Below are 14,653 nucleotides of genomic sequence, written 5' to 3'. Positions count from 1 at the left end.
GGAAATCATATATTACGTAACTCAAACTATAAATATGGTTTAGACATAAAACAAGTTACCAAATATTAAATAGATGAATCAAATAAAAACCAAGATATTTAATCCTACCAAAGATATCTTCTGAAATTCTTTAGATCAGGTGCTAAAATAAAAATGTTAAGCAATTAAGTTGCTGGCAGAAAGGAAATAGTGGGATACCTTCAAGAGAAACGCATGTGACCAAAAAAAAAAAAAAAAATCCCTTAAGTTACTAAAATATGCAACACACCAGCAATATACATAAAGTACAACAAATACAAGAAATAGGACAGTCCTCAGAAACCAACTTGATCAACACTTAGCAACTAAAGCACTGCTAACACTATTTTGAATAGATAAAACAAGAAAAAAGGTTCCATGACATTAAGATATGCTAACTACAAAACAATTTCTGAAGCAGCAATGGAAACTATTGTTTGTATTCTGTGTGTCAAGGAACCTGGGAATAGTTGAGTAAGTAAAGAACTCTGACAACACGTACTTAGCTGAAGAGAAGGAAAGGCTACTCTTGATATTAATGATAAGAAACAAGAAACACACTGCAGAGATAAGATCAGTAGGCTTTCAATGCCCTCCAATCAATTAAAAGATACAAGTATACCAATTATATATGTACATATGTATGGAAAAATGTATTCGTATAGAAGACATAATCTCTTCCCTCAAGTGATCCCAAAGTTATTAAATGAAACCAAATAAGTCAAACATATACATGTATATGTATAAGTATAGATGTACATGTATATGTATACGTATAAGTATAGATAACAGCCAAGTCTTGTCTTTTACAAAACTAAGTTCTATGAGGCCAGGGACTAATTCTAACCTATTCAGTTTTACATCCAGCAAGTAATACTGCTACCCCACTGTAGGCAATCAATAAATTATTCACTGAATGAACAAGGAATAAACAAACAAACGTACAGACTGCAATAAAACATATGCAATAAAAACAACAGCAAGATTAAAAAATAATTTCCCACCAAATCATTTGTCAACATTGTTCAAAATATTAGCCATTTCTCAATTTCTACATTTCCCATATAATCTGTTACACTTATTTTGAAAATGGCCTAAAGCACAATACCTTCACACCATGAAAACAGCAGAAGAAATTTACAACAGAGCATTTATTTATAATAGTCAGTAAACTACAAATGAGCAGCATTACCTGCCTTACCTTTTCAACAGGGAGAAGCGTTTGCAGCAGTCGAACTGCAAACAGGGAAATGCTGATAAAGGCCATTCTGTGATGCACAAGCATCACCTCTGGTTGCTCCAAACTGATACTACTTTTATGGTAGCACACGGTTTCTCCAAGGGCTCCCAACACCAGAAGTAGTTTCTCTTTCTGAAAACATTTACACAACATGAAACAGAAGAAAACAACCAATTTTAGGGGCCAGTGTACAAAAGCCATGGAGAACAGTTTAAAATATTATCATTATCATTAAATAGGAAAACAAATCAAAACAGAATTTATTCCTCTCTCTGAGAATTACCAATACCTGCTGACATAATTTAAAAAGCACAAAAGAATGATAAACAAACCACCTACATTTAAAAATACAATAATCTTTAAGTATTTAATATGATGAATCTTAACAATTAATAAATACAAACAATAAAATACAAAAGGTAAATGAACCATAAATTCCTTCTAGTTTCTAGTGCTTAATTGTTCCAATTTGGAACATTAGCATGCAAACCCCTCGTCAAATATTTCTTATGCTTACTGTACGCCTAACACAGTGGCAGACATAACGAAAAAAATGCATTAGTACAAGAGACGTGATGATCCCTGTCCTCAAATTGATAACAACATTTCTAAAGAAACGAATCAAGGAAAGTCAAATAATTAAAAAGCAATTAAATATCAAATTTTATAAACTCTCTTTAGATGATAAGGTTTCAAGTGGAAAATGTTATGCCATCATAAATTTAAATAATTTACTACTTCAAGAGAAATCCTATCTTTTAAACTAAAAGGTATATATTAAACATGAAGAATCTATGCATAGTAGACTGACTTGTAAGTCACATCAGTATAGACAAAGTATATCCCAGATACACTGATATGCCCCCATAAACTAGCAGGTAAAAGGACACCCTCAGTAAGAAAGAAAAAAAAAAAACTGAAGTACTTAACTTTCAATTTTCCATTGAAAACATATGAAAAGAAGAAAAATACCTGCAAACTAAGAACAAAAATCTAATATATCAGAATTTTTTCAATTCAAGGATGACTACACAGGGAACAACTAAAAGGTCTGAGGCCCAAAAATCCCAAGCCGTTGGCAAGAATATGGAAAAAATGGAACCCCTGTGCATTGCTGGTGGGAATGTAAAATGGTGTAGCCACTGTGGAAAACACAATGGGCAGTTCCTCAAAAAAACACAGAATTATCATATGATCCAGCAAATTATTCCACTTCTGGGTATATACCCAAAAGAACTGGGTCTCAAAAAGACCCAGTCTCAAAAAGAGATGTATACACACCCAGGGTCTCAAAAAGAGATGTATACACACCCAGGGTCTCAAAAAGAGATGTATACACACCCAGGTTAACAGCAGCACTATTCACAACAGCCAAAAGGTGGAAACAATGAAAGTGGCCACTGACCAGTAAATGCAGAAACAAAATGTGGTATGTTGTATATACATACGAGAAAAGGAGGCTGGGCGCGATGGCTCACGCCTGTAATCCCAGCACTTTGAGAGGCCGAGGCAGGCACATCATGAGGTCAGGAGTTCAAGACCAGCCTGACCAACATGGTGAAACGCCATCTCTACCAAAAATACAAAAACTAGCTGGGTGTGGTGGGACGTGCCTGTAATCCCAGCTACTCAGGAAGCTGAGGCAGGAGAATCACTTGAACCCAGGAGGCAGAGGTTGCAGTGAGCCAAGATCGCACCACTGCACTCCAGCCTGGGCAAAAGAGCAAGACTCCATCTCAAAAAAAAAAAAAAAAAGAAAAGAAAAGGGTGTTGAGCATTCAAAAGGAATTAAATTCTGATACATGATACAACATGGGTGAAACTTGAAAACATAAAATAAGCCAAACACAAAAGTGAAATAAGCCAGATACAAAAAGACAAATATAGATTCCACTTATATGAGGTACCAGGGGCTGGGAATAGGCAGAATGAGGGGTTATTGTTTAATGGGTACAGAGATTCCATTTAAGATGATGAAAAAGTTGCATAGATAATGATAATGGTTGTACAACAATGTCACTGCAGAAGTAAAAGACAAAATAATCTACATAAGCAAAACAAGGCAAAAACTTTTGAGAGTAGACCAAGCATAACTATACCATAAAAAGTTTAAATTTTCCTATAAATGAAACAATTTCATATTGAAGTAAAACATAAAAATTAAAAATTTATATATAAATCCTTAACAGTCATGGGATTAAGAGTAAAAAAAGAAAATTAAATTAAAAAAAAATCTGTGAATAAAAGGTTAAAAGTTCAATGAGTAGTGGAATTAAAACAAAAAATCTAAGCAATATGAATAGTGAATAATTTAGGGCAAAATAAATTAGAGTAATTTTCTACTGATGACATGTTTAACAATAAAGACTCAATAAAAATGAGTCTGTGATCTGAATAATATAGGACATCAACAAAACATGTTATTGATATGGATTTATAGATTTTAACTCAGTCTTTTTGAATGCAATTAAAATTAATAGACATAAACTTTGAACACTGCAAAGAATATAACTTCTCTTTAAGTTTCCAAGAAACACTGACAAAAATTAACTTTAAACATACTTTACCACAAAGAAAACGTCAATGTATATTTAAGGCTATATTTCTCTGATCCCCAAGAAATAAAACTAAAAAGTAATAAATATTTAAACCAAAAGTAGAACAATCCTTACAAAATTAAAACAGAAAAAGTAAAACATCCTCATACAAACAACTACTGGTCTAGGGAAAACAAATTGGAAATACAGTGACAGTCTTATTATATTGACAGGCAATTAATTCCTCCATACAGTATTTCTCCATGAAAACAGTACTGAGAACAACATCTCTATTATTCAAGTCTATTTACTTGTGAAATTGTTTAAAATAATCTTGCTAATTCTAATGATGAATTGAGTACTTCTCAAAATATCATAAAAAGCAAATACTTTAAGAATGAGTTTTACAGTTCTATTTCCAACATTTCTTCTAAGCAAAAAAAAAAAAAAAAAATGGCTTTTTGTTTTGTTTTGTTTTGTAGGAAAGGATTGAAAAACAATAGTAACTGGCCCACATTTTTTAATTCTTTGGGCTAAAGATGTTTAAGCAACAACCCTAAAGGAGTTGACTGGGGGGAAAAGACCAGTCCTCACAGGATACTCATAGTTTTTACAACAGAAGGTACAAAACTGAAATGCCAGGTTAGCAAAATGTCTTAAATATTACCAATAAAACAGATTTTATAGTGTAAACACAACTTATACACTACCTCTGCAATATACAATGGGTTGTAGATTCTACAAGGCACCTAGAGTAAGAAACTGCAGCAGGCTCTGCCCCTCACATGCTTCCAATGGACCTTCCACACTGCAGCCAGTCACAGTTCCTCGTGCCAGTCTCACGAGGCACTTCTCTGATTAAAAGCAATCTCATCCTGCCTTCAAAGGAAAGGCAGGACTACTCAGCACCATGTCAAAAGACCCCTACCAGCAGACTCTCATTTATCCCACCAGTCTCTCTCCACTATTTTGCACCTCACATTCCATGCTCTAGGTGCTTGTGTTCCATCTACCACCAGCCCTATCCTTTATCTCCGATCAGAATTATCCATGCCTCTTTGTCATGGCTCATGGTTCATTCTCACTCTCCGCCAGATTAAAAAAAAAAATGCTATTTTATTTGCTTGGCCAAATCCTACTTATAATTTAAAACTCAGTTCATTCAGATCTACAAAAAGCCCTCACTGAGGCCAGGCACGGTGGCTCATGCCTATAATCCCGGCACTTTGGGAGGCCAAGGCAGGAGGATCACTTGAGCCCAGGAGTTTGAGACAAGCCTGGCCAACATGGCGAAACCCAGTCTCTGCTAAAAATACAAAAATTAGCCAGGAGTGGTGGTACATGCCTGTAATCCCAGCTACTTGGGAGGCTGAGGCACGAGAATTGCTTGAATCCAGAAGGCGGAGGTTGCAGTGAGTCAAGATCATGCCACTGCCCTACAGCCTGGGCAACAGAGTGAGACTCTGCGTATGGGGAAGAGAAAAAAAAAAAAAAAAAGCCCTCACTGACATCCCAAGTTCATAATTCACAGTGTTTTCAAAGCACCATTGGCAGTAAAACATAATGGCTATAAATACAAAACCACAAGTGACCCTGAAAAATAAACTGTGCCTCAGTTCTGGAGTTTGCAGGGTCATGATAATTAAACGACTTCATAAATAGTGCTTAGTGTCTGACATCTAGTAAGTGCTATATTTAAACTATCTTACTTTAAATGTTATTCCTGTATGCTTATCTCTGTTTTACTAATGTCATATTAAAAGTATCTATCACCCACAGGCATAAAAAGCACTACATCTTATTTGATATTCCAAGTGCCTAGCATATATTAATAGGCAATCAAGAAATGTGAGTTAAAATAACTGTCTTTGGAATGGTGGCAGCAGCAGGGAAGGTCTATGTAATTAGAGATCCCACTACACTAGTTACCAATTCACAATCTGGTCCAAATATCCTTAATGAGCCTTTACTGGATACAAAGATCTTTAGTTTCTTCCACAATCCTCTTAGCCCCTCTTGAAGTCCTACCAACACGCTACAATTCTACCAACATGCCTTGATGTTGAAGTTACCAGTTCACAGCAGGTCAGATGGGAATTTAGAAGCAATGAGTCATAAAGATGAAAAGACTGCTTTCCAATGACTGCAATGACAGGAATGACACAGAAGAAATGCGGAAAAGAAACAGAATATAGACCTAAGAGTCTAGGTTATCTGGCAGGAGGTGAAAGCTAGTTTCTCCTTGCATCTTGAACCTGACTTAGCATGTAAATAGGGAAAAAACAGACCTGACATGATGATGGAGGACTGGGGGGAATGACATACGACATACTTTAGGTCAGCGTAACTAATTTTGGTGAAAATGTTTTTTCTTTTATTTACTTCGAGTAATATAAAAATATTCAATTAAGGGGGGAAATTGAAATTCCCTTCCATGCTGAGTTACTGGGTTCCAGACACAACTGATGCTACTGATATTAGCACTGTGTGGAAATACCTAGAGATCTGATCATATATCCTCAGGTACTTAATTTCTAAATTGATAGCAACATTTATTATTTTGTTTCTTTAATGACTCAACAAAAATACTGCTTCTTTCTTTTGAAAATTGGCAAAAGTATGAACATTAAGAAATTTTACTTGTTTGCTTCTTTTAAAATATAGCTGAAGAAAAGAAACATTTATTCTTTTTAAACAAGTAAATCAAATATAATTTGAAGTACTTCTGTTTTATTTAGCATTTCTAACATACCAACTGGCACTTGTACAACAGAATTAACCTTTAAAGTAAAAATAATTCATTGAATCATAAAGTACCAGCAGCCAAAAGATAAAAGTGAACGACTAACTTTTACAGATAAATGTTCTGGCCAAGAAAATTTAAGTTAATTTAAGAAACAACTGATAAAGCATTCCTCACACTTCAAAGGAAAAATTTACTTGTTGAAAACCTTCAACATGTGAAAAATCTCCTAAAAGTACTACAAAATAGTGTGATAACCTTAAGGACTAAAGAAAAACCAAGATTCAGAACTATTATCAGAAAATGAAAGACTTGAAAATAAACCCATTTTAAAATATGCAATTTGTTTCTCTTTTTAAGAGGTTCGTGTTTTGAAAAAAATAAAAGTTTGGGTTTCTTTCTTACATGAGTATTGTTATTATGTAAATATCTGTAATTTAATTTTTTTTAGATTCAGACCTCTATTCACAAGGATTTCAGACAGCCTGTAACAATGTTTAATTAAATATAGACCGACTTATATCAAAATAGCATAAAGACAAAAAAACCTGACAAATGTAAGAGTCAATATGTATTTTTATAACTAATAAATTTTGATTCTACTGCCCTGACAAGGCAGCAAAAGGGAAGGGAGGGAGGGAGAGGGAAAGGAAGAAAGGGAGAGGAAGGAAGACCAGACATTAGGAATTCACATTAACAGAAGAGATAGAATGCCAAATCTTCAAGGAAGGCAAGGTTATCATCAGATGACAATTTCAAAATGAAAGATATTAAATGACAAATGATTTATGTTATTTTGAAATGTTAAAAAAGATATGGTTTCCAGTTACATGGAGACATACTCTGGTATTCCATAGATCTCTTAAATATTATGTTGTAATATAACATTCTTAAGGCTACTACTGTACACGTGTTGATTACTCGTGCAAAATATTACTTATCAAAACACTTCCTGCAAAAAAAAAAAATTTAATTCCATATTTTCTAAAATTATCTACTCTACTGAAATACAAACAGCAAAAAACAAGGTATCCTGAACTCTCCACACTTTGAATGATTATTCTAAAGTTGATCCAGAATTTTCACTCTAGATAAATGTACATTTAAGCCCCTAATAACTCACAGATAGGCCAGTTGCTTAAATGACATAATTAAAAACTTTATGTAAAACTTCCAATTCTGGCTGTGAAATAATAACAAGGACTTCTCCTGTCCTTCCCCAGAAATCAACTAGAAAGTGGCATAGTAAACAGTGCAGGACTGTGATGCCAGAGAGAAGGAAAATAAGCAATGAGAGTCCTATTATACCTGAAAACAATTACTGTACAGCAAACACAGGCAAGAGAAATCCAAAGAGTCTGACAGTCTCCATGACTTTAGGAGATGAAGATGCTTGTGGAAGCTGACATGGTTAGGAATTGTGGGAGAGCTATGCAAAGAAAGAGTTTCAGAGACCTAAACTAGTTTCCACCTAGTCCATGCTGAGATTAGGTGGCTTAGATTATAGGTAGATACTCTGTAAATACAGGCCAAAGATGATTACTGAGATTTAAATTGAACGACTCCCAGGGCTCACACAAGACAATAAAACTCAATCTTCAACCAGGCAGAGTAGACAGTCATCAATAATCACTTTGGACATTCAACAGAGGTCCCAAAGGATCACACCTCAGGAGCAGAGTTTAACCCCATGCAAAGGTTCTTCTAGATCAGGGTTTCTCAACCTCAACACTTCCTCAAGGTTTTTGACATCTTGAGCTAAAAAATTCTTTGTTGTGGTGAGCTGTTCTGGCTTCTATCTACTAGAAGCCAGTAGCACCACTCCAGGTGTGACAATCAAACATGGCTCCCAACATTGCTAAACATCCTCTGGGGAGCAAAATTACCTGCAGTTGAAAACCACTATTTTAGACCCATTCTAGAAAAATGTTTTAAAGTCTTGAGAAAATGAAACTGCTCTACAAGTAACATAACCACCTGTCAGCCTCAATCTTCTGGGTTCAAGTGATCCTCCTGCCTCAGCTTTCCAAATAGCTGGGACTACAGGTATGCACCTCCATGCCCAGCTAATGTTACTAATTTTTGAGCAGATAAGGTCTTGCTTTGTTGCCCAGGTTCATCTCAAACTCCTGGCTTCATGTAATGCTCCCATGTTGGCCTCCCAAAGTGCTTCAGAACCCTCCCAAAGTGCTTCTTAAAGGGCAAAATAAAAAATCAAGACACTCAGCATGGTAATATTGAAAAGGTCCAGCATCCAATCAGAAATTACTACACATCAAATATTAAGATCCATAAAGAGAAAAATCAGCCAGTGGACAAGACCCAAAACTGAAATACTCAAATGTAGAAGACCTATACACTGACAACTTCAAAACACTGCAGAGACAAATTAAAGAGCTAAATAAGGCTGGGCACAGTGGCTCACGCCTGTAGTCCCAGCACTCTGGGAGGCCGAGGCAGGCGGATCACTTGAGGTCAGGAGTTCGAGACCAGCCTGGCCAACATAGTGAAACACCGACTCTACTAAAAATACAAAAAAATTAGCTGGGCATGGTGGCCCACCTGCAATCTCAGCTACTTGGGAGGCTGAAGCTGTAGTGAGAGTCACTTGAACCCGGGAGGCAGACATTGCAGTGAGCCGAGATCATGCCACTGCACTCCAGTGTGGGTGACAGAATGAGACTCCATGTCAAAAAAATAAAAATAAAAATAAATAAAGAGCTAAACAAGTGAAGACATATATATGGTAATCATGGATCAGAAGACTCAATACTATTAAGATGTCAATTTTTCCTGAACTGATCTATAAATTCAACTCAATTCCATTCAAAACCACAGCAGGCTGTGTGTGTGCGCGTGTGTGTGTGTGTGTGTGTGGTGGCGGGTGCCTGTCGTCCCAGCTACTTGGGAGGCTGAGGCAGGAAAATGGCGTGAACCCAGGAGGCGGAGCTTACAGTGATCTGAGATGGCGCCACTGCACTCCAGCCTGGGCGACACAGCGAGGACTCCATCTCAAAAAAAAAAAAAAAAAAAAAAAGAAAAACAAAGTCGAAAGACTTATACTACCTTATTTCAAGACTTACAATAAGTTTCACTATAGCTACACTATAAGCTTTCACTATAAGCTACAATAATTAAGTCAGTTGGGTATGGGCATCATAAGAGAAAACTGATCAAATAGAGTCCAGAAGTAAACCCATACATAGTTAGTTGGTAAGGAATTCAGGAAAGAAAGGATAGTCATTTGAACAAATAGTGCTGAGAAAATAATTGTATACCCATAAAAAAAAAAGTTCATTCCTTACCTTGTACTATATACAAAAATCAACTCAAAATTAATCAAAGATATAAAACCTAAAACTTATGTAATAATTCTAAAAGAAAGCATAGGAAACATTCTTTGTATTCCAGGTTAGGCAAAGATTTCTTAGATAAAATATCGAAAGCATGATCCATAAAAGAAAAACTAAGAAACTGAACCTCATCAAAATTAAGTATTTCTGCTCTCCAAAAAGCTAAATGATCATCTCAATAGAGACAAAAGATTGGGCAAAATACAATAATCATTCATGATCAAAACTTTCAACAAACTAAGAATACAGGGAGCTTCAACTTTATAAAGGCATCTACAAAATACAAATGTACTAGAGCTAATATTATATTTAAAGGTGAAAGATTGAGTGCTTCCCTTCTAACATCATAAAGAAGGCTCTTACCATATCCATCCAACATTATACTAACGCTTCTAGCCAGGGCAATTAGGCAATTTAAAAAAATTAAAGGTATCCAGAGTGAATAGAAAGAAATAAAACTGTCTTTATTCACAGATAAGATGATCTTAAAACTGTTTTTATTCACAGATAACATGATTTTATAAGTAGAAAATCCTAAGGGATCTGCCAGAAAACAAAACAAACAAACAAAAAAACTACCAGAATTAGTAAGTTCAGCAAGGCCACCAAATAGACGATCAATACACAAAAATCAATTGTATTTCTACATACTAATGAACAATCCAAAAACTTTTAAAATTTTCATTCACAATGGCATTGAAAATAATAAAATACTTACAGTGTTTTTTAAAAAAGACCTAGACTTGCTCTCTAAAAATTACAAAAGAGGCTCATAATCATCAGTCACTAGGGAAATGCAAATTAAAACCCAATAAGATATCATTGCACATCTATCAGAATGCCCTCTCCCCCCCGAAAAAAAAAAAAAAAACTGAACATAATAGATGTTGAAGATGTGGAACAACTGGAATGTCCATAGGAACATTATTTGTAATAACTAGAAACAACCCAAATGTCCACCAACAGGTGAATGGATAAACAAATTGTGGTATGTCCACACAATGTTAACACTACTCAGAAATAAAATGAATAAACTACAGTAAGCCTTCACTTAACACCGTCAACAGGTTCTTGGAAACTGACTTTAATGAAACAGCATTACAAGTTCCATGCCACTTCACTAAATGCTGATGAGAAAAAATAACTGGGTTTGTTATAAGTCAGTTTGCTTAGTCACAGTTTCTGAAAACCTATCTATGATGCCAAGTGAGGAACTGCTGTGCTGCTACATAAACAACATGGCTCTCTGCCGGGTGCAGTGGCTCACACCTGTAATTCTAGCCCTTTCAGAGACCAAGGCAGGCAGATCACTTGAGGCCATTCTACCATAAAGACACATGCATGTGTATGTTCACTGCAGCACTATTCACAATAGCAAAGACATGGAATCAACCTAAATGCCTATCAATGGCAGACTGATTAAGGAAAATGTGGTACATATACACCAATGAATACTATGCAGCCATAAAAATGCATGAGATCACATCCTCTGCAGCAACATGGATGGAGCTGGAGGCCAATATCCTATGCAAACTAATCCAGAAACAGAAAACCAAATACTACATATTCTCACTTATAAGTGGGAGCTAAACAATGAGAACATATGGACACAAAGAGGGGAACAACAGATACCAGGGATTACTCGAGGGTGGAGAGTGGGAGGAGGATCACAAAAATTACCTATTGGGTACTATGATTATTACCTGGATGACAAAATAATCTGTACACCAAACCCCCCATGACACACAGTTTACCTATATAACAAACCTGCACACATACCGCTAAAGCTAAATAAAAGTTTTTTAGAAAAAGAGCATGCCCACTTAAATAAATCTACCCTAGAGACATACCTGTACATTTATGAAATAGCATAAGCACATTATTCATTGTACATAATTTATATTAACAATAATATCCATCAAGAGACTGGGTTAACAAATACACAACGAAGCATTTGCTACCTATAAAAAGGAATGAGAAAATCTCACGTATAGATAGGGAATAATTCCCATACCTACTATTCTGTGCATGTAAGACGTATTTTTAAGTTATAAAAACAGGGTGCAAAACAGTGTATATAATATACCACCTTTTATGCAGGATGGGGAGAGGATAAGAATCTACATACTTAGTTGCTTACATTTGCAAAAATAAAATAAAAATAGAAAAAATAGCCAGAAAATAAAAATGACTACCAATAAGGAAAACATCTTAAAGGTAACTGGATGGGAGGGAAGCATCTCTGAGCTACATTTTTACGAAGAAAAAACAATTGCCAATGTGAAAACAAACAAAAACAAATCTAACTGCATGCTGAATTGGTAATGGTAGCTTTAAGGCACAGTATTTTGACTGTATATCCTTAATGAGATTAGTCTATGTCAAAAAGAACTGCCAGGAAATCTTGAACTTTTCATTAGAGTTGTTCATAGTAATGTTAATATTGCTGTTCTGAAACTATCTTATGTATGTTTAAGGTCAAAGCTAATAAGCAATTATGCTGATACTGCTAGGAACGAAGACTTTCTACAAGCAAGCGCAAGGATAAGAAATACAAATTTAAAATAAGAAAAATAGCAATATAAATTCATGATCTTTAAAAATACGTATTTCCTAACTGTTCCTGAAAGGAAAGAATGGTATCACAGTAGCTATAACCACCTCTAATGGCCTGGTTTTGGTCTTAATATACCTTCCCCTATTAGAAGTAACCAGAACCTTTGGAAAAATAGGCCTGTTCCAGGCTATTTATAAAATAAGCCTGGGACATATTGAGTCAAAAAGAAAAAAGATTTTGAACATGAACGAAACAATGAAACCAGCTTAAAAGAACCAAAATCTTAAAAACTACTATTCTCTATATCCCAAAGAAAACATTGATTCTCACCATATCTATACCAAAAAGGCTGCTGTCATCCCAGATATCTGTTGAAACTGCTTCACCAATAAGTGTCATATCCTCTGCAAGCAATTCCAGAACTCTTATTATAATTTGTCTGCTACCTAGGAATAGAAACAGAAAAAAGTAAAGGAGAAAAAGTTACTTAACTTTAAAATAATCAGCTGAATATCATATTGCTCAATTTTCTAGTTAGTCATGCTCCAACATTTTCTCTTTTCTAATGTTCTTAGAACTGTAGAGAAATCACAATTTACAATCACACTGAAGGCTTCTGTTCCAGTCACAATACAACTTTACTATATAACAAATCAAATACATTTATAATTGGAAAAGATATTGAAAGTAGCAATAATCTAACAAGTACTGTGAGATAGATTAAAATAATTTTTCCAATTTAGGGACCATCCATTTTACACGTAATATGTGACAAAGCACCAGAAAGGTTTAGAAAACGTATTCCAGTAATTTCTATTTAGTACTAGAAGGCTTGAGCCTTCTCATAAATTAGTATTTTCCCACACAGGAGTTGCCTGGGAAGCTAAGCTTGGACTGGAGCAACTAAAGGAATAAATGAACATGCTGACATTTGCTAAAGAAACTCTATTTGTACTCACCTTATACTCAAAAAAACTTTCCCAAAGTCACACCCACCAGAGCAACCTCCTTTCTCCACAGAGACAGAATAACAAAGACTCCACTTCCATTATCCTGTGTGAGACGAACATTCACAGGAGACTTTCCCACCCCGCATCCCAAAGGTTAAGTTCTAATGAATCAAAGTAAAACAAACTACCAGATTGGAAGGATCTAGATTAATTTTTTCATAGAACAGCTGGAGCAAATTCTCTTAGAAATCTCTCATGATATTGCACAGTTACAAATCATGCCATAATTTACCACGAAAGGCCAGGAGAACATTTAGAAGTTTTTATGTACCAAGATATAGTTTTATAATTATCAATCTGACTTTTTAAAGCAAATTAAGGAAAGGTTAAATGCAAAATCATTAAAGTCTAAAACTGTTCTTCTCAGCTTACCAGACAAACATATGTACTTTATGATGTCAAAGTTCAGATCTTTCTTCATTTCCCATTATTAGTATATGAATTAATATACAGTCCCAGCTAGTAGAAGCACTTACTGAGTAAAAAGTATGAGTACACAGTTTTCCTCAGGATAAAAACATTTTAAATGTTTTCCAAATATATACCTTCCTGCTTCTTTCTCCTCCATCACCTCCAAGTGGCAAAAAATAGACATGGGACTTAAAGAACCATTAACTTGGAATATATATTTTTACTTTGCCAGTATAAAGTAAAAAGGGCAAAACTTGCTTATGTTATTTATATCCTGATGAGTTTATCAAATGTTGAAAATGTATAGATTTTGAGAATAGAAATCATGACTGCTTTCTTTCTAAAACTTTCTTTACACCTTGCAAAATGCTAAAGTATTTAAAAGCATGGACTTTAGATTCAAAAGAATCGTGGTTCAAGTCCCTGCTTTTAGCTGTTTGACTTCAGGCTAGTTTCTAAACCACTCTAAAACTCAGCTTCATCATTTGTAAAAATGGAGATAAAATTAGTAACTACCAGTATTGGAAGGATAAAATGGGTTGATATGAAGAGTACATGAAATAATGCACACAAAACCAAGTATGAAGGCAGAACCCAGTAGGGACACATGCTAACTGTTGTTTCATTACCAAACTCAGTAGACATCTGTCATATTGTTATTGCTGTTACCGTTGTTCAGTACAATTACAATACCAGTGTATATTTCAGTAAACCTCTTCAAATTTTCCTAGTGAAATGCCTAACCTTGTTTTTACTTTAACTCGTTACTTTGCATTTTGTCCTG

The 14,653-nt window shown here is 35.0% G+C and overlaps 1 protein-coding gene across 1 annotated transcript in view; it reads right to left on the bottom strand.

The window, feature by feature from the left end:
* Positions 1-14,653, bottom strand: part of RTTN (rotatin) — a 211,170-nt gene that overhangs the window by 180,246 nt on the left and 16,271 nt on the right. Inside the window, exons 10-11 of the mRNA XM_030810284.1 lie at positions 12,779-12,894; positions 1,220-1,390 (exon numbers count right to left, since the gene is read on the bottom strand). Of these exons, the coding sequence (XP_030666144.1) occupies positions 1,220-1,390; positions 12,779-12,894 (287 nt within the window). The remainder of the gene's footprint in view (positions 1-1,219; positions 1,391-12,778; positions 12,895-14,653) is intronic.

This window comes from Nomascus leucogenys, chromosome 4, assembly GCF_006542625.1.
Source record: "Nomascus leucogenys isolate Asia chromosome 4, Asia_NLE_v1, whole genome shotgun sequence".
Taxonomy (NCBI): domain Eukaryota; kingdom Metazoa; phylum Chordata; class Mammalia; order Primates; family Hylobatidae; genus Nomascus; species Nomascus leucogenys.
Note: the sequence above shows the minus strand (reverse complement) of the source record. Positions and strands in the feature narration are given on the sequence as shown.